This window comes from Corvus kubaryi, unplaced genomic scaffold, assembly GCF_017639235.1.
Source record: "Corvus kubaryi isolate FWS band 111438036 unplaced genomic scaffold, C.kubaryi_AGA036_p1.0 138, whole genome shotgun sequence".
NCBI lineage: Eukaryota > Metazoa > Chordata > Aves > Passeriformes > Corvidae > Corvus > Corvus kubaryi.
This window is the reverse complement of record NW_024580672.1, coordinates 10,255,798-10,274,473: the sequence shown is the minus strand read 5'-3', so window position 1 is coordinate 10,274,473 and position 18,676 is coordinate 10,255,798. Positions and strand designations below refer to the sequence as shown.

Here is an 18,676-nt window from a genome sequence, read left to right as displayed (position 1 = left end):
TGTGTGTTAGCTGTGTTAGCTGTGTGTGTTAGCTGTGTTAACTGTGTGGTAGATGTGTGTTAGCTGTGTGTGAGCTGTGTTAGCTGTGTGTGTTAGCTGTGTGTTAGCTGTGTGTGTTAGCTGTGTGTTAGCTGTGTGTGTTAGCTGTGTTAACTGTGTGGTAGATGTGTGTTAGCTGTGTCAGCTGCATTTTAGCTGTGTTAGCCGTGTTCGCTGACAGAGCAGACGTTCCGGCAGGGCCCCGCTCTGCCTCCAGCATTGCCCAGGTGTTGAGGGCAGCGCTGGCTGCTCTCCTGCCTGCTGAGGGCCCTGTGCCCAGCTACTGCATCCCTCGCCCCACCACAGCCCCAGCTGGGAGGCCCCCTTCTTCGCCTCTCGGGAGAGCCTCTGTTCCCCCCCCGTTTGGCATTTCTCCGGCTCTAATTGAGCTGTCAATGGGCAGAGATAACAGGGAATTCGTTAGCTCTGCTCTTTGATGTTTGCCCGTGCTCTGATCGCAGCACCAGCTGCAACTCCTTCGAAAACAAACAGCTTCAGACGAGGCCCCTTGGCACGGCGGTCTGCCAGCCCCACGGTCGACTCCCCAAATCCCTGCCGAGCCATCCCCACGGCCGCTCAGACCCTCTGTTACCTCCGGCAGCACGCCCTCGGCAGCCAAGTTTCTCCCCAGGGACCTACAGCCGCATCCCAAAGGTGTCCGGGCTGCGGCACTCGCCGTGCCAGACCCCCGGGACGCACGGCAGCAGCCCTCCCTCGCAGCCCCTCTCCGGGGCCCGCCCCGGGGCAGCCGGTACCGCCGTCCGCAGCAACGGGGCCGCGTCCTCCAAGGGCTCCGTGCCGGTGGCGGCAGGCGCCCATCCGCGGTGCCTCGGGGCGGGCCGCGCGGACCGGGCGGCTGCGCACACGGGGCGGCCGGGCCCGCCTCCGCCTCCCGGCTCGGCAGCACCGCGGACAGCGCCCGGCCCCGCGCGGCTCCGCACGGCCCAGGAGACGGCGCCGGTCCGGTCCGGTCGGGTCCGGTCCCCCCGGCACGGCACGGCACAGCCCGGCCCGGTGCCCGCCGCGTCATGGCCACGGAGGTGGGTGCGGGCGGCACGGCGGGGGCACCTCGGCGGCGGCACCCCCGGGCCGGGCTGCGACGGAGCTCCCCCGCCCTGCGCTGCCTGGGCGCGGCGGGGACAGGGCTCCGTCCGCGTGGGGTGCGCTGGGGCGGGAGGACAGCGTGGGGCTGGGGTCCGTGGGGACAGGAGTGCGGGGCTGGGCGCTGCGAGGGCTCCGTGTGCACAGAAAGGCCGGTGGGGTGCTTGAAGGGGTGTGGGGGTGCAGGGTGGCTGCAGGGTGCCTTTGGTGAAGGGAGGAGCGTGTGTCTGGGTTGGGATGTGGGACTGGGGGTTCCTCTCCCAGATGCCGTGGGTCGGACGCGGGACAGCGTCAGGCGGTCTGTGGGGCACAGAGCAGGGAGTAGCCCCATGTCACCCAGGGGAAGCGCAGGGAGGGGCCTAATGCCCGCCCTTGGCACAACCTGGCCCTCCCATCCCCTTCTCCAGCCACCAAAGCTGCCCCACAACCTGGAGCTCGGGGGCTGGCACGGGCTCTCACACCCCCTGGGGAGTCAGGGTTTAGCACCTGCTGCCGGGGCTGCCAGTGCTTTTCATGAAGATGCCCCACTGCAGCCTGCCCACCTGCTGTGCCACTGTTGCAGCCCCGCTGCCCAGTCCCTGCTCCTGCTCGGCTTGCTCCCATCCTCCCGCCTGGGAGCTGTTGGGTTGGCTGTGTGCTGGGGCGCTGCTGGGGACAGGGGGCTGTCCCTTCCCCGGGCTGTGGCTCTTGCATGCAGGAGCCACTGGGGGTGAGCCCAGACGCCAGCCCGGGGCGAGAGCACACGCACTCACCCTCACTCCGAGCAGGGGGGTGCCACAGCATCCTCCCCTTGCCACCGTCCTCCCCTCACCCCCGGCCTCACATCTCCAGCGCCAAGCTGTGCTCATGGCATGACACAGCCTGTGCAAGGGGCCCCCTGCCCCGGGCTGTGTGAGCCTGCAGCCCCTGACACTGGGGAATGGCGCTGCTCCCCAGGCCTCCAGCCCTCCGGCAGGGATGCCCAGCACCCCTGGCTTTAGCCCCTCTCTCACCCTTTGCCCCCAGGTGCACAGCCTGCAGGAGCTGCGGCGCAGCGCGTCCCTGGCCACCAAGGTCTTCGTGCAGCGGGATTACAGTGACGGGACCACATGCCAGTTCCAGACAAAGTTTCCCCCTGAGCTGGAGAGCCGGGTAGGGAGTCTGACAGATTGTCAGGGTAGGGGGGTGCCCTATGGCAGTGCCCTATGGAAGCTCAGAAGGAAGAAGGGTCTGAAGGTGTGGAGACTCATGGGGTATTGTATGGCCCTGGGCCAGCCAATGCTGCTGGGTGCATGAAATCACAGCTGCCTTGGCTGGTGTGCAAGAACTTTGGTGTTCCTGGGGACTGGGAGGCTCTGGTGAAGGCTGCAGGCTCAGTAGGTCTTGGTACGGGTGGGAGGTGGGCACGGGCCTGCAATTCGAGGCATCAACTGGGCAGGGAGGAGAGGGTTAAGTGCTCTCCAAGTCCCCTCAGGAATGGGGACAAGGCAATGCAGGGAGCCTGTCCCTGGCCAGACTCCTCTTCACCTTGGTTTCTGTCCTAGATTGAACGGCAACTTTTTGAGGAAACCGTGAAAACCCTAAACGGCTTCTATGCTGAGGCGGAGAAGATTGGGGGCAGCTCATACCTCGAGGGGTGCCTCGCCTGTGCCACTGCCTATTTCATCTTTCTCTGCATGGAGACACATTATGAGAAGGTGCTGAGGTGCAGGGGAGGGCTCAGGGATGGGCACAGCTGGCAGTGGGCACAGGGGTGTCACAGGCAGCATGGGACTGGAGGCCAGAGCAGACAGCAATGCTGGCAGGCCCTGAGTGTCCCTCCCTGTGCTGACAGGTCCTGAAGAAGATCTCCAAGTACATCCAGGACCAGAATGAGAAGATCTATGCGCCACGGGGGCTGCTGCTCACTGACCCCCTGGAGCGTGGCATGAGGGTCGTATCCTTTGGGCAGCGGGGTGCTTGGGGGATGGCAAGGGGTGAAGGGAGACCGGGCATGGGTGCTGGGCAATTGGGCTGGCACATGTCACTGATGATCCTTAGCAGGGCCCAGATCGAGATCTCCATCTACGAGGACCGGTGCAGCAGTGGCAGCTCCAGCAGCGGCAGCTCCAGCAGCAGCAGTGGCGGGGGCGGGGCGGGGGGCCGGTGACTGGCAGGGAGTCCCTGCAGGGACTCGTACTGCCGGGACAGTGGCCTCTCCGAGCTCCGCAGGCTGCACTACCAGAGCACCCGCTTCTGAGCCCAGGGAGAGCAGGAGGGGGAGGCCGGGGCTACCCGGTGGGGCTGCCCACCCCCGTCTGCTCTTTGTCCCCCGCAGTGGGTCTGCCCCTGCTCGGACCTGCTGTGGGCACGGACTGGTGCTGGGGCATCCCAGGTGCTTCCCACTGAGCCAAACTGTTGCCAAGGGGCTCCTACAGCCCTCCATGTGCTTGGTGCTGCTGCCCCTGCCCCAAGCGAAAGGAGCTTGCCCTGCTACGGGCAATCCCAGCTGGCAGTGTCCCTGTCGCCATGCACTGGGGAGCACTGGGACTGGCAAAGCCTCAGGCATTGCTAGGCGAGGGACGCACACTTAGCCCCACGCCCACAGACACTGACAGCATTTGCTGCACCCCCTCCTTGGGGCACTCTGCTCTTGGTGCTGTGGTGTGGGCTCAGCTGCTGCTTGTCCACTGTTCAGGGGGCCTGGCAGAGCACTGGTGCCATTTCTTCTGCATGATGGACCATGCATTCACCCCGGCTCCACCCCACACACTGCCCCATTGCTGCTCCCCGGGCCCCCTCCCCCATCTGGCACGGCATCTTTGCCAGCAGCATCCTTCAGCACTGCCATGACACTGGGCACTTGCTTCTGCTCCCTGCATGACCTGCTGCCAGCCCCAGCTGGACCCAGGAATTTCTTCAGCCCAGTGTGCAGGGCAGGGAGGTGCAGTGCTGGGCATGATGCTGCCCCTGTGCCATGGGCCCTGGGCTCATTCATGGCCCAGCATAGTTGAGGCTGAGCTGTGGCATGGGTGAGGCAAGCTCCCTGCCCAGTCCTGGCAGAGCTTGCCTGTACCTGGCTGCCAGCAGCCCCCTGCCTCCTCTGCCCCATGACCTGCCCTAACGCAGGGAGGGTGCCCAGTGGAGCAGCTCCACAAGGACCCTTCCTCTCTCACTGCTGAGCCCTCCCCTGCCCACGTGTCCTGCATGCATCTGCCACCAGCACCCCAATTCTCAGCCTGGCCTGTAAGAGGGGACCTCAAGAGGCACCTGGGCCTGGCTGCAAGGTGTGGGGGTTCATGGTCCAGGGTCAGGTAAGGGGAAATAGGAGGGTCCCTGTGACATCCAGCACCCTGAGAAGAAGAATTCCTATCTGGGTGCGGGGCTGAACCGAGCTGGCATTTCTCTCCTGGGGATCTGGAGGGAGGACTCACACCTGTAGGACTCCTTTTGGCTTGGTCATGACGTGTGTGTGGGGTGGCCCTGGCCTCAACGTTCCTGCTAGAGCCCCCCCTGCATGGAGACCTTCCTCAATAAACCCCACGCTTCTTCCCCCACTGCCTGCCCTGCATCTTCTTGTGTTGGAGAGGTGAGTGGGACAATGCTGTGGGGGCACAGAATCAGGGTGGGCATCCCTTTTCATGCTGGGTTGCACAGAGCCCCACCAAGGTGAGCATGGGGGAAGGGGGATGATGGGCTGGAGGGGGCAGTCTCAGGGAGTAGGGTCAGGCCTGTGTAGCAGTCATGTGGCCCTGGGCCAGGGACACACAAGGAATACAGTGCAGGAAAGGGTTTATTCAGTTGGCACAGTGCTGGGGGGAAGCAGGGAACACCTGGCTGTACCAGAGCAGGCTAATTGGGACGCCAGCAGCGTCCACCAGCACCCAGGGAGAAGCCGTGGTGACAGTGGCAGTGGAAGGAGCCAGGGCTGTTGTGGCAGATATGTTCGCAGGGGCCAGGCTGTGCCTGGCACTCATCTATGTCTGGGAAAGAAGGGGAAAATGTCAGAGCTGGGATTGTCTGGCATGGGCAGGGCAAGGGATGGAGAGGACATGAGGCGGGCAGCTCCAGGGCTGGGTGAACCTGGGACACAAAGGCAGGTGATCCTGCCACTGCTTGGTCCCAAGGCTGCTGGGTGGCAGATGTCTCCTTATTCCACCAACTCCTGCACAACCACAGTCTGTCCATCCTTCCCCCCAGCACTAGGGCTGCGAGCACAGCTGGGCACCCCTGAGCATCTCTGCTGCCAGGGCAGCCTGGCAGCACCCCGCAGCGGCAGGTGGCTGGGCACTGCAGGTACTCACCCAGGCACCGGCTGGCAGCCGGATCAAGGGGACGGAAGCCTGGGTGGCAGAGGCAGGTGTGGGCCCCAGGGGTGTTAAGGCAGAGCTGGCTGCAGTTGTGCAAGCCCTGAGCACACTCATCGATGTCTGGTGGTGGGGAAGAGAGCAGTGTGGGGTTATAGCATACAGTACAGCCCTGTTGCTGGGGCGCAGGCAGGGCTGCTTGCTGCACCCCAGCGCCTCCAGAGCTGCACATTTGGCTGAGGCCCCAGTGCAGAGCTGGGCCAGGGCCACCATCATCCTCCAGCCAGCTCCCAGCCCTGGGGTGGGAAGAGCTGGGGCAGGCTGGGGGTGCTCCCCATCCTGGGCTCCTTCCTCATGCAGCCCCAGGGCAGGGTGGGCAGAAGCACAAGCAGAGCCCCGCCCTGCAGAGCTCAGCAGACCAGCTTAATAGATGGGATATAAGTTTATTGGGGGTTCTCTGGGAGGGGGGCTGGAAGACTGTTGGGACTAAGCAGGGTCTGACTCCAAACAGTAGGGTCAATACGTTAAAAAACAGACCAGGAGGGTCCTGCCTGCCCCTGCAGGGCTGGGAAGACCCTCCTCTGCCAGGGCTGGGGAGGTGGTTCCCATCACCGAGGAGGGGGCAGGCAAAGCACACACGTCACAGGCCAAACCAGCAGGCACATGGTACGGTATTGAGGTGACAGAGCAAGCAACCACCAAGGAGGTGCCAGCGTGGCAGGAACAGCACTGGGGCAGTGGGGTGCGGGGGAAGGGGCACTGCCAGGCTGCCCCAGGGCTGCTTTCCCAGAGATGGTGCATGGGACAGCCAGGTCTGTGCCCATCCCATGGCAGGTCACCCCAGTATATCCCAGCTGGCACTTCTAGGGTGGTTCAACATGGACAGAAAGAGAAAAAGAGAGACAGGCAGAGGCCAGCTCATCCTTCTGCCCAGGCTGCTCTGGCACGGGCAGGGATTAAAGTGCATAGAGGCAAAGGCAGAGTCCGAGGACTAGAGGCAGGAGGGCAGTGTGGGGGGGCCCAGGCCAGCTCCCAGTAGAGGGATATCCCCCGAAAAAGGCCACTTGAGCTGCGCAGAGGAGAGAAGGAACAAGAGAGAAAAAGAGAAAGGGAAGGGGAATCAGTGGCAGCTCAGTGGGAGGCACAGATAAACAGACACAGAACCACCTGACAGGTTGCAGGCTGTGGCCTGGCCTTTGTCAGGGGTGCAACAGCATCCCAGGGTGGTGCTTTGGGGTTGATGCCAGCTGGCATGGGGTCAGGGTGTCCCAGCTATCACTCACCCACGCAAGCTGTGCCATCCTCATTTGGCTCAAAGCCCCGGCTGCAGCGCTTGTTGCTGCGGCAGCGGTACCCACCATAGGTGTTGATGCAGATGGGCTTGTCCCGGGGACAGATGAAGGGGAACTCAGTGCACTCATTTGTGTCTGCAAGAGCGTCCTCAGTGTGAGATGTCTGGGCAGGGAGCTCAGGGCTGCCAGCCCATCCAGTTTCCTCCGTATACTGGATAGTCACCCCAGTGGTAGCCATGCATAAACCATGCCTCTGCCCAGGAGGCTCACAGCATGGCCACAGCCACCCTGCTGCATCCCTGCTGCCCCTCCATCGCTCATGGCTGCAGCACAAAGCCTGCCACATGCCAGCCATGCCTCCTGCCCCAGCACTGTGCTCTCACTGCTCCCTGTGACACCATGGTGTCCCTCTGGAGCTGTACTGCTGTCCCATTCCCAGGCCATGCGCCAGGCAGGCAGCTGTACCTGGCACTGAGCCATGTGGCAGGCAGCCACCTCCCAGTCTCAGAGTGTCCCCCAAGGGGCTATGCTACAGCATCCTGGGTACAGGCACACCTGTGCCTCCAGCAGCCACTCACCTACACAGCGTCCATTCTCGTGCTGGGAGAATCCCTGCCCGCACTGCATTTGGGGAGAAGCAGAGACCGCCGGGATGGGGAGGAATCAGCCCTGGGCAGCCACTGAGCCAGCAGAGCCCAGCCCCTTGTTCCTGTCCCCAAAGTCTCGTGCCCTATACCCACACCTAGCCCTCACCTCCAGCGGGGCAGGCATGAGTGGCTCCTCCACATCCAGAGGGTAGGGGATCTCCAGGACAGAGTTGGTCTCACTGCTCGCCACAGCTCGTGACACCACGCGGCCATCCGGCCAAGTCACCTCCAGGCTGCTGGCTTCGTCATGCCCTGCAGGCGGGCAGCCCATCAAAGGGAGGGTCTCCGGGATGGGCAGGGGCTGAAAGGAGGCCAGCGGGGTGGTAGGGATGGGAGGGGCAAAGCCTTCCCTTGCTCCCTGAGCCCAGCTCCAGCTGCTCATGCTGACAGCCCATGCACAAGGATGTACTGAGGGGTGTACACGGGGACAATAGGATGACCTGCCAGTGGGCAGGGGCCCCCCTACAGGCTTGGCTTCTGGATATGCTGCACCAGGGGAGAGTTAAAGGGCAGGGAAAGCCCTAGTGCCTGGGCAAAGCAGCAGGCAGGGGCTGGGGAAGGGGGCAGCTTCCCCTTGCACCACAGCTGCAGTGGCTGGGCACCCTGCCCACAACCTTGCACGGAGCCCGCTAAACCCAGGGTGACAGGCATGGGTGATTACTGTGCTGCATGACACTGGGGCAGCAAACACGGCCCCTGCCCACCCTGGGGAGTGCCAGAGAAGGCTGGGGGTGGAGGCAGCCCCTTGACCCCCTGGCTCACCCAGTCCGAAGTGCGCCACGGGCTCCATCTCGCAGAGATAGCCAGAGCCACCGTCGATGATGCGCAGGTGGGCCCCACTGCGCCGCGTGAACAGCACCACTTTGGCCCCCCGTGCAAAGGCCCCGAAGCGGGTGCGGGGGATGACACGCAGCCAGTTGTTGCTGGTTCCCTGTGAGGGAGGAGGGAGCAGAGATACTGAGCTGGGAGGGACAGAAGGGATGGGTACAACACAAGGACTCTGCTTCACTCACCTGGGTGCCCCTGAAGATGGAGATTGGCTGTGCCATGGACTCGCCATGGGATAGGATGAGATCCAGCATCCCATCGCCATCGAAATCTGTCACTGCACCTCCTGCAAGGACAGGATCATGCTGTGCCTGGGGCCTGGCCCCATGTCTCCCAGCACCAGACTTTGCCGCTGCTGTGGCCTTCCCCTGGCAACAGCAGCAGTCCCGGCCACGCAGGGACAAAAGGGAAGATGGGGTGACTTCAGTGCAGGAGTAAGGGCCTCTGTGTGGTTGGCATCCTGTAATCAGGTGCAGTGGAGGGGACAGGGAGCTGCCTGACTGCCTCCCAAACGCAGAGCTTGCTTTGAAGAGTGGGCACCCAGGAAGGGGCCCTCAAAGAGTGCATCCCTGGGTACTGGAGGTGGCACTGTTGGCTAGGTACAAGGGGAGGGAGAAAGCATGGGGCCATTCCTGGGTGATGGGAGCTCCAGCCTGCTGGTGGGGAACAGGCAGATAACTCAGCCAGGCGTGGGGCATCCTCAGTCATAGAAGGTGCCAAGCAGTGCTGTGGCAGACGGACTTCCCCTGCCAGAGTGGGGTGGACCCACCTGTGCCCCGTCCCTCAGGCTCCAGTGCATCCCCTGGATTCAGCTCTTCCACGATGGGGTCTGAGTGTTCTCTGCGGATGAGCCTGCCGAGGACACACACAGGCTATTAGTGCCAGCTCCTGCAGTCCTCAGAACCTTCCTGGGCATGTCTGTCCCCTCCTGCAGAATCATGGTAGGGGTGGCAGCCCTGGTGGCTATAGGGTGTGGATGAGGGATGTGACTGTCCCCTCCTGCCTGTTGGCACATCCTCACTCCATGCAGGGGCAACAGGAGTTTCATAAGAGCTTCTGGGTGTGAACTGCAGAGTAGCAACACCATCTGTTGCATCCCTCTGGAACCTGGAGATGTCTCCAAAGGACTCCTTGCCAAACCCCTGCCCTCTACCCACCCACAGGTGCAAGCATCAGGTAGACAACCAGCTCCCACCACCCTACACACCAGACAAGGAGGTACCACACAGAAGTAATGAAGAATTGACCCCCACAATTAACAGGAGCCATGAACGAGCTTCCACAAGGCTGCTAATCAGCGGTGCTGGGGACCCCAGGGGCTGCTGCAGGCACGATCACAGTGACTGGTAATGATGCCAGGAAGGGCTCAGTCACGACGCCTTTTATTAGCTAAGCCCGAGCCGTGGCACTGCTGGAGAGGAGCCCTGCGAGCCTGGCTGTGCTGTGAGGGCTGCTCGACTCCCAGAGCAGGGCGCAGGCTCCCCAGCGGGCTCCTACCGGAACAGGCGGTTGGCGGAGGAGCCGCGGTAAGCGATGTTGTTGAAGAAAACCTCCAGCTCCTGGTCATTGTCGAAGTCGGCTGCGATGACGGTGCGGACGGGGGACGGCATGGAGAACTTGGGGGTGGCGATGTCCTGCATGAGGCAGGGGCATAGCCTGACAACAGGCACAGGAAGCAGGACACCGGGTCCTGCTTTCATACTTCGGGTCCCCTCCTAACTGGGAAGTGGGGCTCAAAGGCAACTCAGAGTGAAGGCAGCCCCCCTGGCCGAGGTGGCTCAGTGACAGAGCCATCAGTGCGGGGGGGTCCCAGCCCTCACCCGGAATCGGACACGCCCAGGAGCTTCACTCTGCAGGTAGAGGCGATGCGGCCCGTTCCAGTTGCCATACACGATGTCCACTCGGCCGTCGCGGTTGAAGTCAGCCAGCGCCACACCGCGTCCGTGCTGGTAGGGGTCATCCAGCCCTGGGGAACCACAAGGGGACAGGGGGAGACGGGAACCCCTCCCTGCCTCCTTGTCCCCAGCACACCTCCTAGGATGTGCTGCATCGTCCCCAACAGGTCCTCCACGCGCAGGGTTGCATCCCTGCGCTGATGGATGCCCCGATGCATCTCAGTCACTGAACAGCGGTCAGTGGGGCTCTGGGTCCCTAGGGCTGTCCCTCCCCCCTGCACTCGTCCAGTGCAGGCAGGGACAGGCAGAGCCAGCCCTGCTTTGAGGTCCCCAGCGTCTGGGTATTCCCCCCAGCTTCCCCTACTCACCCACAGCAGCTGCCACGTCCCTGTATGTCCCGTCCCCCCAGTTGTGGAAGAGGAAATTGGGGCTGTTCTCATTACCACAGAATATGTCAGAGGCACTGTCGCTCAGGATGGGGCCCACGGCCACCCCACGGCCTCCTGGGGACAGCAGCCCAGGGTGAGGAGACAGCTGCCCCACGGGAGTTTGTACTCCCCATGTTCCCTCAATGTTGCCCACCTGGTGCTTTGAAGCACCCTCCCCCCCGCGCCCCCGCGGTGTCCCATCCTTGCCCACCTCCAATCCCTCTCATCAGGAGCTAATTGGGCCTGGCAGCCGCTTGTGTCACTCCCAACCCTAATCACTGCCATCGCCATGGTGACAACACTCCTAATTAGTGACAATTTACCGCTGGGGCGCGCAGCGGTCCCCGCGGTGGTGGGGCAGCATGGGGCGCAGGCGGGCCCCTTCTCCCCCACGCCTACGTTCCCAAACCCCGCTGCCTGCCCTGTGGATGCTGTGAGCTCTGGAGGGATCAGCCCCGGTGATGGGGGGCACAGGGGTCCTGCCAGGCGTGCATCCCATGGTCCTGGTCCCTTCCACGGGCCGTGGGGCTGCCACTAGATGGGGCAGTCAGGCAGCCCAACGCGTGGCACGGACCTCCGGCTGCACTGCCCTGCCACAGCGGAATCTCACGCTCGCCCTGCCCTGCAGCGCCCCGTCCCCTCCGCAGGGCCACAGCAGCCAGGTACCTGTGTACTTGCTGACGCCAGCCTGGGCGGCCACATCCACCAGCACCACGACACCACGGGCAGGGTCACTGGCAGCCACATCCATCTCAATCAGGGCATGGGGGCCCACGTTGCCGCTGGCATAGTTGGCGATGTAGATGGAGTACCTGCCGGAGCCCTGCAGCCGGCAGCACCGCCTCAGCACCCACCCACCCACAACTCATCTCCACGGGGACCACAGGATGCCTGCCGTGAATGCTCTTATTGCTCCGTGGGAGCAGGCACTGCTACTGTGTCCTGAGCAAGAGCTCTGCAAAGCCCATGGCAAGAAGCATCCCGGGAGCAGGGATGTGCCCCATTGCCTCCAGGAACTCTCTGGTCACAGTGCTGGCACGGGGCTCGTTATGCCCCCTCCCTGCATCCCCGGTGTGCCAGGTCCTCCCAGTCTCCACCACCCCCTTTGTCCCGTGCAGTAGCTGCACCCTGATTTAGCGATAATCGTTTGGAAACAAACCGCTGGAGGAGGAGGATGAAGAAAGAACAGGTGACAGGAACATAAATCACCCCGACAGGCACGTTTATCAGCTGGTGGCAACCATGCGGACAGGCATCCACAGTCTCTACAGCTGGGGGGTTGCCAGCCCTGACAGTCAACGGGCAGCTGGGGGCACCCCTAGCCCGAGCCGGGGTTGGGCTGGGATGGGCAAGGGGAGGGGGCCCCCAGGACGCCACTGGAGGGGCACTGGGAGTGGGAAGGGGGCAGAGATGCCCGTGTAAGCAGAGCCCTGCCTGCTCACCGTCCGGTCCACGCAGGCGACGGAACGCCCGGCAAAGCGGCTGGCCACGTCCCGGTTCACCTCGTCACTCAGGATGTCCTCCCAGCGCCCATTGCGGAGCTTGAAGAGCTTGTCTGTGTAGGTGGCCATGCCTGGGGGAGGGGGCACAGGTCAGTGGGCTCCAGCACCCCACCTCCTCCCTGCTTTGCAGCAAGAGAGGCTGTGAAAAAGGTACCCTTTTTCCAGACCATCCCAAATATCTGCTGTCCCTGCAGCCCCCTACAGTGCCATAGGGCTAGGTGGGTGCTGCTCCAAGAGCCCCATGACCCTTAAGGGCCACTGGGAGACATACAGAAGAATCAACTCATTAAGTTAAAATACATTCCGATGGGGCACAGCCCCGTAGATCATCCCCAGGAAGGTAAAAAAAAAAAAAAAAAAATTAAAGAAGAAATCGATTCAGTGGCAGGCACAGTCAGCGAGCTACACTGCTCCTGACAGCGCCAATGGCAGAGCCTGATTTAGGGACAGGTGTGCCAGCAGCCACCGCCAGCCCGGGTAATTAGGAGCACCAGGAAGACAGATCTGCTGCCTGGAGGTCAGGGACACAGGGCAAAGCTGGACTGGAGCACCAAGCCAGGGAGCTCTGGGGATTCCCAGGGCCAGACTGGAGCACGTAAGTCTTGCTCCCACTACAGGCACGCCAGGAGCAGGGACAGCACTAGAGGGGCAGGCTTAGACCTGACTTGGTCCAGCAGGCACAGGAGAGCCATGAGATCAAAGGGCACAACAGCTGCACAGCTGGGATTTACAGTGCAGGGTCCCCAAGGCAGGACAGCCCTGGGGGCGGAAGGGAATCTTCTGTCCCACTTGGGGTGCCGTGAAAAGGGCGATAGGCAGCTGGAAGTGCTGACTCAGTGGCTGGCTGGGCTCAGTGTCCCACCCGTGCTGCCATCAATCAATGGAGCCACTCAACTGAGAAATTAACTCCAGCCCGCACACATCCCTCACACACCGAAGGTCGTGGGCAGCCATGCCGGGGGCTCCCCCCGAGCCTGGGGCTCGGCTGCCGGCAGGGCTCACCAGAGAAGGCATTGTTGGTGTTGAGGAAGTAGATCTCCTCACGGCCATCACCATCGATGTCACAGGCTGTGACCCCAATGGCGTTGCCCTGCCGGTCCCGCAGTGCGTAGTACGGGGAGCCGCGCTCATCCTCCGCCACGTTCACCAGCCGCCCCTGTGCCTTGTCGTACTTGAGCACCAGGTTGGGGCCATTGTACCTGTGAATGTCAGCAGGGGTATTGGCTTCCCAAGGCTTGGGGACAGAATGAAAGCCCTTGTCTCATCCCTGGGGGCACATTAGCTGTGATACTGGATTTTCCCCATGATGGACACTGCAGAGACCTGCACAGTCCATGGAGGTCAAGGACCCTGTCAAGCATCCCATGTCTGGCAACAGCAGGGCAGCTGTGGGGGGCCAGGCAGATAGCAGTACAGGATGGGGTGCAGGTCCCTGCTCGCAGAGCTTTCCCAGGGCAAGGAAACCAGCATGCAAGACAAATCTGCTCAGCATGGTGCGTCCCGCTGGCTCCTCGCCCGCTCCTGCCCAATGCACCAGTAAACAAGTTATACAACATGCACCACAACTGCTTACAAAACCCCAGCTGCCTTCTTGACTCAGCACAGCTGGGAGTGGTGGCCCAGACCTCTCCAGGGTTCCCAGTGCTGCCCATGTTTTCCTGCCTCAGTGATGCTGAGAGCAGCAGCAGCAGACTGACTGCCTGCCACTGTAGTGCCTCCATCCAGCTGGATGGCATCTGTGAGGGTAAAAAACACTCTCCAGGTGGGCACACCTGTGTGTGCAAGCCTCCTTAGGAGTGAGGATGGTGGTATGTACACAGACACCCTGCAGTAACAGCTCACAGCAGTGCCAGCACACACTCAGAACTTGCACCATGGTCCCTGCTCTTCCTGACCAGGGTTGGACTGGCTGGCAGCAGCTGCTTTGTGTCCAGCTCCACTTGGGCACTGGCAGCACAGCACATGGCTCCCTGCTTCCCTGGCTCCTGCCAGCCCTTCCCAGCCATCACTCCAATAAAGGACTATAAAAAACCTCCAGCCAATTAACTGAATCTCCGGAGAGCGCTGAGTCCTGTCAGCAGAGCTGAGATGGCTTGGGGACACGCTGGCTGTGCACTGCAGGGAGGACCCCGGCTGCTGGGCAGCTGCCACCGCCCCACAGAGCAGGGACTGATGGGGGCACTCACGTGGTCCTACACAAGCACTCAGCTGGCATCGACACCCTGGTGGGTGCACGCACACACAGAGTCACTAGTGGGTGCATGCAGACCCTAACCCACCCACCTTTGTGCACAACCCCCCCACAGCTGGCCACAAGACCACAGAGGAGGGAGGAATTCCTGTCCCTGCAGGGCCACCAGTCCTGCTGCCACTGAGGCATGAGGTGCACCACTCACCCTGCCACCACAATCTCGAAGTCACCATCGGCATCCAGGTCAGTGACAGCCACGCCATAGTTGAGCTGTGTGGGATTGCTGTCATAGTCAGGCGGGAGAAGGCGGTGGGTGACGGCTGCAAACATGGGCTCGCTGCGCTGGGAGCCCTCGCAGAGCCAGGCCAGGGACAGCAGGCACAACGCCAGCATCCTGGACACCTGGGAGAGACCTACAGCCCATCAGTGCCAGGAGGAGACTCTGCTCCACGATGCCCAAGCAGCCCCACTGTCCTTGCATAGGAGACTCTCTCTTTGCACTCCTTGCCAGAGCACCCCAGCCTGCACCACACCACCTGGCCCTTGGGCACTGTCACTCTGGCATCCCCATGCATGGACTGTCCTGGGTGCTGTTCACCCTTGGGACAAGATCACACTCCAGTGAGCTGGGGCTGAGCAGCAGCCCAACCTTGGGAGCCCATCCCATTAGAGGGACTGGGGAGGCAGCAGGAGCGCTGTGGGGGGCTGACAAAGCTGGGCTCAGGCCCAGCTCGCTCTGCCCTAAGGGGCCACAGGCATCCAAGGTCCTGGTAAGTCAAAATGTCAATCACTGCTCCCTTGGCAGGATCAGAGGAAGAAGGCATTCACTGGCCTGAGGAGCTTGTCTTCTTGACAATTGGTCTTCCAGAGCTGGGGAAGTCCACAGGGAGAACATGGGGATACTTTAACCAGGTTACTCCCATGTGCCTCAGTTTCCCCATTCTGCTGGAACTGCTCCTCCCAGCGTCTGTGCAGGGTGAGCTCCTTCCAGCCAGGCCAGGGAAGGCTTCTGCAAAGGGATGCAGCCATGAGAAGATGCTGAGAGGAACAGGAGACTGGGAGGAGAGGTTCATTTAACCTGGACTGCGGAGGACAGCGTCTGCCAGCACTGCTGGCAAGGCTGCAGAGATTTTGGAGCTGGCTCTGACCTGGCTGTAGTACAGGTGATGAGCAAGATGGCACTCAGTAGGGCTACCCCTCATCCCAAGCCAGGCAGTCGCCTCCAGAGGGGAAGAGCCCAGAAATGAGCTGTGTCCCCAGGCTATGGGCATGAACCCACATGCCTGCGCTCCAACTGGGAGAAAAAGTAGCCTGGCCCGCTCTTGCAAACTGGAGGGATGGCTGGGGCACCTGGCCTGCAAGGGGACAGTGCTTCATGTTGCAGTGCCACCTTCCTGGGCAGGACTGCCCTCCCCAACCAGAAACAGACCCCCTGTACAGGAGTGAATGACCCCACGTTTTTGGACTCTGACAGCAAGCCAGGGAAGCTGTGGCAGCTGTGTGGTACCACATGCCCAGCTTGGAGAGTGGAAGGTGCCCAAGATTTAGATCCTGGCAGACCGACTGAGTTGTGAACAACCTGCTGCTGCCTCCCCTGGGGATGGGAATGGTCCCAAGGCTCTCTGGGGGCTAGGATTCCCCTACCACAACTAAATAGCTTCCAGACCCATGTGGCTGGGCAGGAAGGGGCTGTTCTCCTCTGCAGAGGAAACCTTAACCCTCCTGCCCACAACGCCCAGAGCCCTGTATTCCATTGCACCATTGATCCCTTTCCTATCTGACCCCATCTGTACCCCAAGCACAGCTTCAGGGGGTGATGTGTGTGTGTCCCCAGCTCTACCCTGTGCTGCTCCTATTCTCTTCCTGTCCCCATTACCCTCCCATACTGTCTGGAGCAGCTCTTGAGGGGCAGGAACATGGATCTTTCCCTGGTGCAGGGGTCTCATTCAAGACACATGTGATGGGGACGGGGTTGATTAGGTTGTTCAGGGATTGGAAAGTCCCTGGCTGTCACTCTGCAGTGCCAGACAGTGAAGGAGGGGGAGCCTTAGCCACAGCCCCACTCTGGGCGTGCCAAAATGAGCATGGGGGAGAGCCACTGACGTTGTGGACATATGGGTTCAGGGCTGCCACATGAGCTCCTGGCTGCAGAGCAGTGCTGCCTCACTTGCAGCTGCAGCCAGGCAATGGGTGGCTGTCCCCAGGCCATTGACAGGGCTCCCTGCCTTTCCCCACTCCAGCTCCCACTCCCCAGAGCCTGGACTGTTACCCAGGTACCCCCCCTGCCTCATCCAGCTGCAGCTGAAATCCCTCCAAGTTGGATGGAGCTTTTCCAGGAGGAAACAATATTCCTGATTGGAGACAAAAGGCTTTTCCCAGTGGATCTGGTGCTTGGTGCCATGGGGAAGAGATGTCTAGTCTAGAGCCAGGACATTTTGGGAAGGGGAAGGGAGGGAGACTCAGGCTCTGCATGTCAGATGCAGAAAGGCCTCATCATTCCCAGCATGCTGTTGATAGAACCACAGTCCCAGCATGAAGCTTCACCTGAGGTTTGGGGCTGTGGGGTTCTGTCTGTATGCAGGGCAGACCTCAGTCTATCCTGTTCCAACAGAGTCATGTCCTGGCTTGTGTTGTGGCATCTGGTGGCAAGGTCACCCCAGGGTGCTTCCTCAGTATGGCTAGTGACACAAAGCCAAGGTGCCAAGCAGGGGCAGAGGCACTGGGAGGATGTCACAGGCACCCATGTAGGGTGCAGCCAGGCAGCACAGGGGGAGGGTGCTGGCCCCATGGCAGGGATGCAGAACGTAGGGTTCATCTGACCCCATGCATTGCCATGACTGACAGTGCCCCAGTGGGGAGGGTGGGATGGGACTGGAAAGGGAGCCATGGGACAGGCAGGCAATTGTGCCCAGACCCCTCACCACAAGTGATGCTGTCCCCAGACCTCCTCATTGTACACACATGGACATCCCCAGCCCCTAGTCTACATCATGGGGAAGGTGGGTGCTAGTTCCCTTTGTGGCCACCCCATCCCACACATCACCGTGACATTGCTGCCCTCCACACCACGCACCCCAGTGATGTCATGCTCCACCACTGCAGCAACATCCCACCACGGGCCGCAGTCACCTCCAGCACCTCTACGACATTTCTTGACATCCTGCAGCGAGGGCCTCACTGCACCCCAAATGCACCCCAAAGTGGTGACAACATGGTGACATCACAGCACCTCACGCCACCATGTTGGATGTGCCCCAATAACATCATATTCTCATTCCTGCTATTCCCCGGCTGCCACAGCTGTACCTGCCAGGGCAGAGGACAGGCAGGAGATGTCCCACACAGCCCTCTTCCACAGCAGCTGGCCTGCCCAGAATACCAGTAGTGCCCCTCCACAGCACCTCAGTCCCAAGCAGCCCAGACCCTGCAGTGCCTCTGCTCCAGCCAAAGCCCATGAGCCTGGGTCCTGCTGCGACGTCTGCTCGCTGCTGCGAGCCTGTCCCTCCTATGCAGGACTCCTCAGTGCTGGACCTGGCAGCCAGCAGCAGCTAATGCAGTGTGGAGATGAGCAGTCACCTTAGCCTCTGAGCTCACCCCAGAGGGACACCAGATCCTTGGGGGGCTCAGGCCCAGAAGCACACAGCCAGCCCCTTCTCACACAGGCAGGTACATGGCTGGACCCCTCTGCCCCCTGCTCCTCCATGGGCTCAGCCACGACCAAGCACAAGTGCCGCTACAAAGAGGGGCCGTCCCTCGCTGCTCACCGCCCTGCTGCCCCTGCCAGCGCTCCCCAGTCCCAGCACACACCTCCCATCACTGCACAGCCTTTTGAGCACGGTCCTCCCCAGCCCAGCATCCCTCCATCCCCATCTCATCCTTCTTCCCGTTCCCTCCCAGCTCACTACCCCGCATCCCTTCTACGCCACGGGGACAGGCTACGTGCCCGCGGTCCCGCTCCGCCCTCCACCAACTTCTCCCCGGGCCGGTGACCGCGCCGGAGTTGAGAGCCGCCCCTCCCCGCTCCGGAGTCCCCGGGAAACTTCGCGGAGCAGCAAAACCACACCGCTACTCACGGGCCAGGGGGGCCGCCCGGCGCCCCCACGGCGGCGGGAGCGCATCCCGCACCGCCGCCTCGCCGCCCGCCGCGCCTCCCGCCTCCGGCAGCGCCTCTCCCGGCTCCCGACGGGGCCGGTCCGGCCGCGCGGCGCCTTAAGAAGGGGCGGCGGCGGCGGCGGCGAGCGGGGCGGGGGGCGCCGCTGCCAATGGGGAGCGCGGGGTGGGGCCGCCCGCCGCCAGGTCCGGCCCCGCGGTGCTGCGGGGGGGCACCGGGGAGCATCGCCCCGGGCACCGGGCCCGCCAGCGGTGCGGGGCTCCGGGAGGAGGGGGGTGTCCCGGGACGCCGGAGCCGCCGCCGGGAGTGTGTCCCCGCTCGCTGCGGTCACTCCGGGGGTGCTGGGTGGGGAGAAGTCGGGACATGGCTGGATACGG

General features: G+C 62.3%; 2 protein-coding genes across 6 annotated transcripts in view; one reads left to right on the top strand and one right to left on the bottom strand.

Moving 5' to 3' along the window:
- The window catches only part of GOLGA7B (golgin A7 family member B), a 9,189-nt gene extending 4,534 nt beyond the window's left edge, over positions 1-4,655 (top strand). The window contains exons 1-5 of one of the 2 annotated variants that reach the window (XM_042019113.1): positions 965-1,079; positions 2,146-2,271; positions 2,664-2,816; positions 2,954-3,055; positions 3,170-4,655. In XM_042019113.1, the coding sequence (XP_041875047.1) occupies positions 1,068-1,079; positions 2,146-2,271; positions 2,664-2,816; positions 2,954-3,055; positions 3,170-3,268 (492 nt within the window). In that variant the 5' untranslated portion in view covers positions 965-1,067 and the 3' untranslated portion in view covers positions 3,269-4,655. Of the gene's footprint in view, positions 1-964; positions 1,080-2,145; positions 2,272-2,663; positions 2,817-2,953; positions 3,056-3,169 lie in introns of those variants that run through there. The other variant, XM_042019115.1, reaches the window with a different exon arrangement.
- Positions 4,656-4,873: 218 nt separating this feature from the next.
- CRTAC1 (cartilage acidic protein 1) lies at positions 4,874-18,350 on the bottom strand. 4 transcript variants are annotated; one of them, XM_042019109.1, is made up of 16 exons: positions 18,262-18,350; positions 14,394-14,590; positions 13,000-13,196; positions 11,938-12,068; positions 11,162-11,318; positions 10,436-10,570; positions 9,993-10,138; positions 9,670-9,806; positions 8,942-9,024; positions 8,358-8,458; positions 8,107-8,275; positions 7,451-7,596; positions 7,276-7,318; positions 6,689-6,832; positions 5,403-5,528; positions 4,874-5,081 (listed from the first exon to the last, which is right to left on the bottom strand). In XM_042019109.1, exons 1-16 carry the CDS (start codon positions 18,304-18,306, stop codon positions 4,951-4,953), a joined length of 2,088 nt encoding a protein of 695 aa, XP_041875043.1. In that variant the 5' UTR covers positions 18,307-18,350; the 3' UTR covers positions 4,874-4,950. The 4 variants fall into 4 exon arrangements, with proteins under 4 accessions (XP_041875043.1, XP_041875045.1, XP_041875044.1 ...); XM_042019111.1 differs by lacking the exon at positions 7,276-7,318 and having other exon boundaries at positions 4,989-5,081; XM_042019110.1 differs by lacking the exons at positions 4,874-5,081; positions 5,403-5,528 and adding an exon at positions 5,829-6,474.
- Between the last annotated feature and the right edge of the window lie 326 nt (positions 18,351-18,676).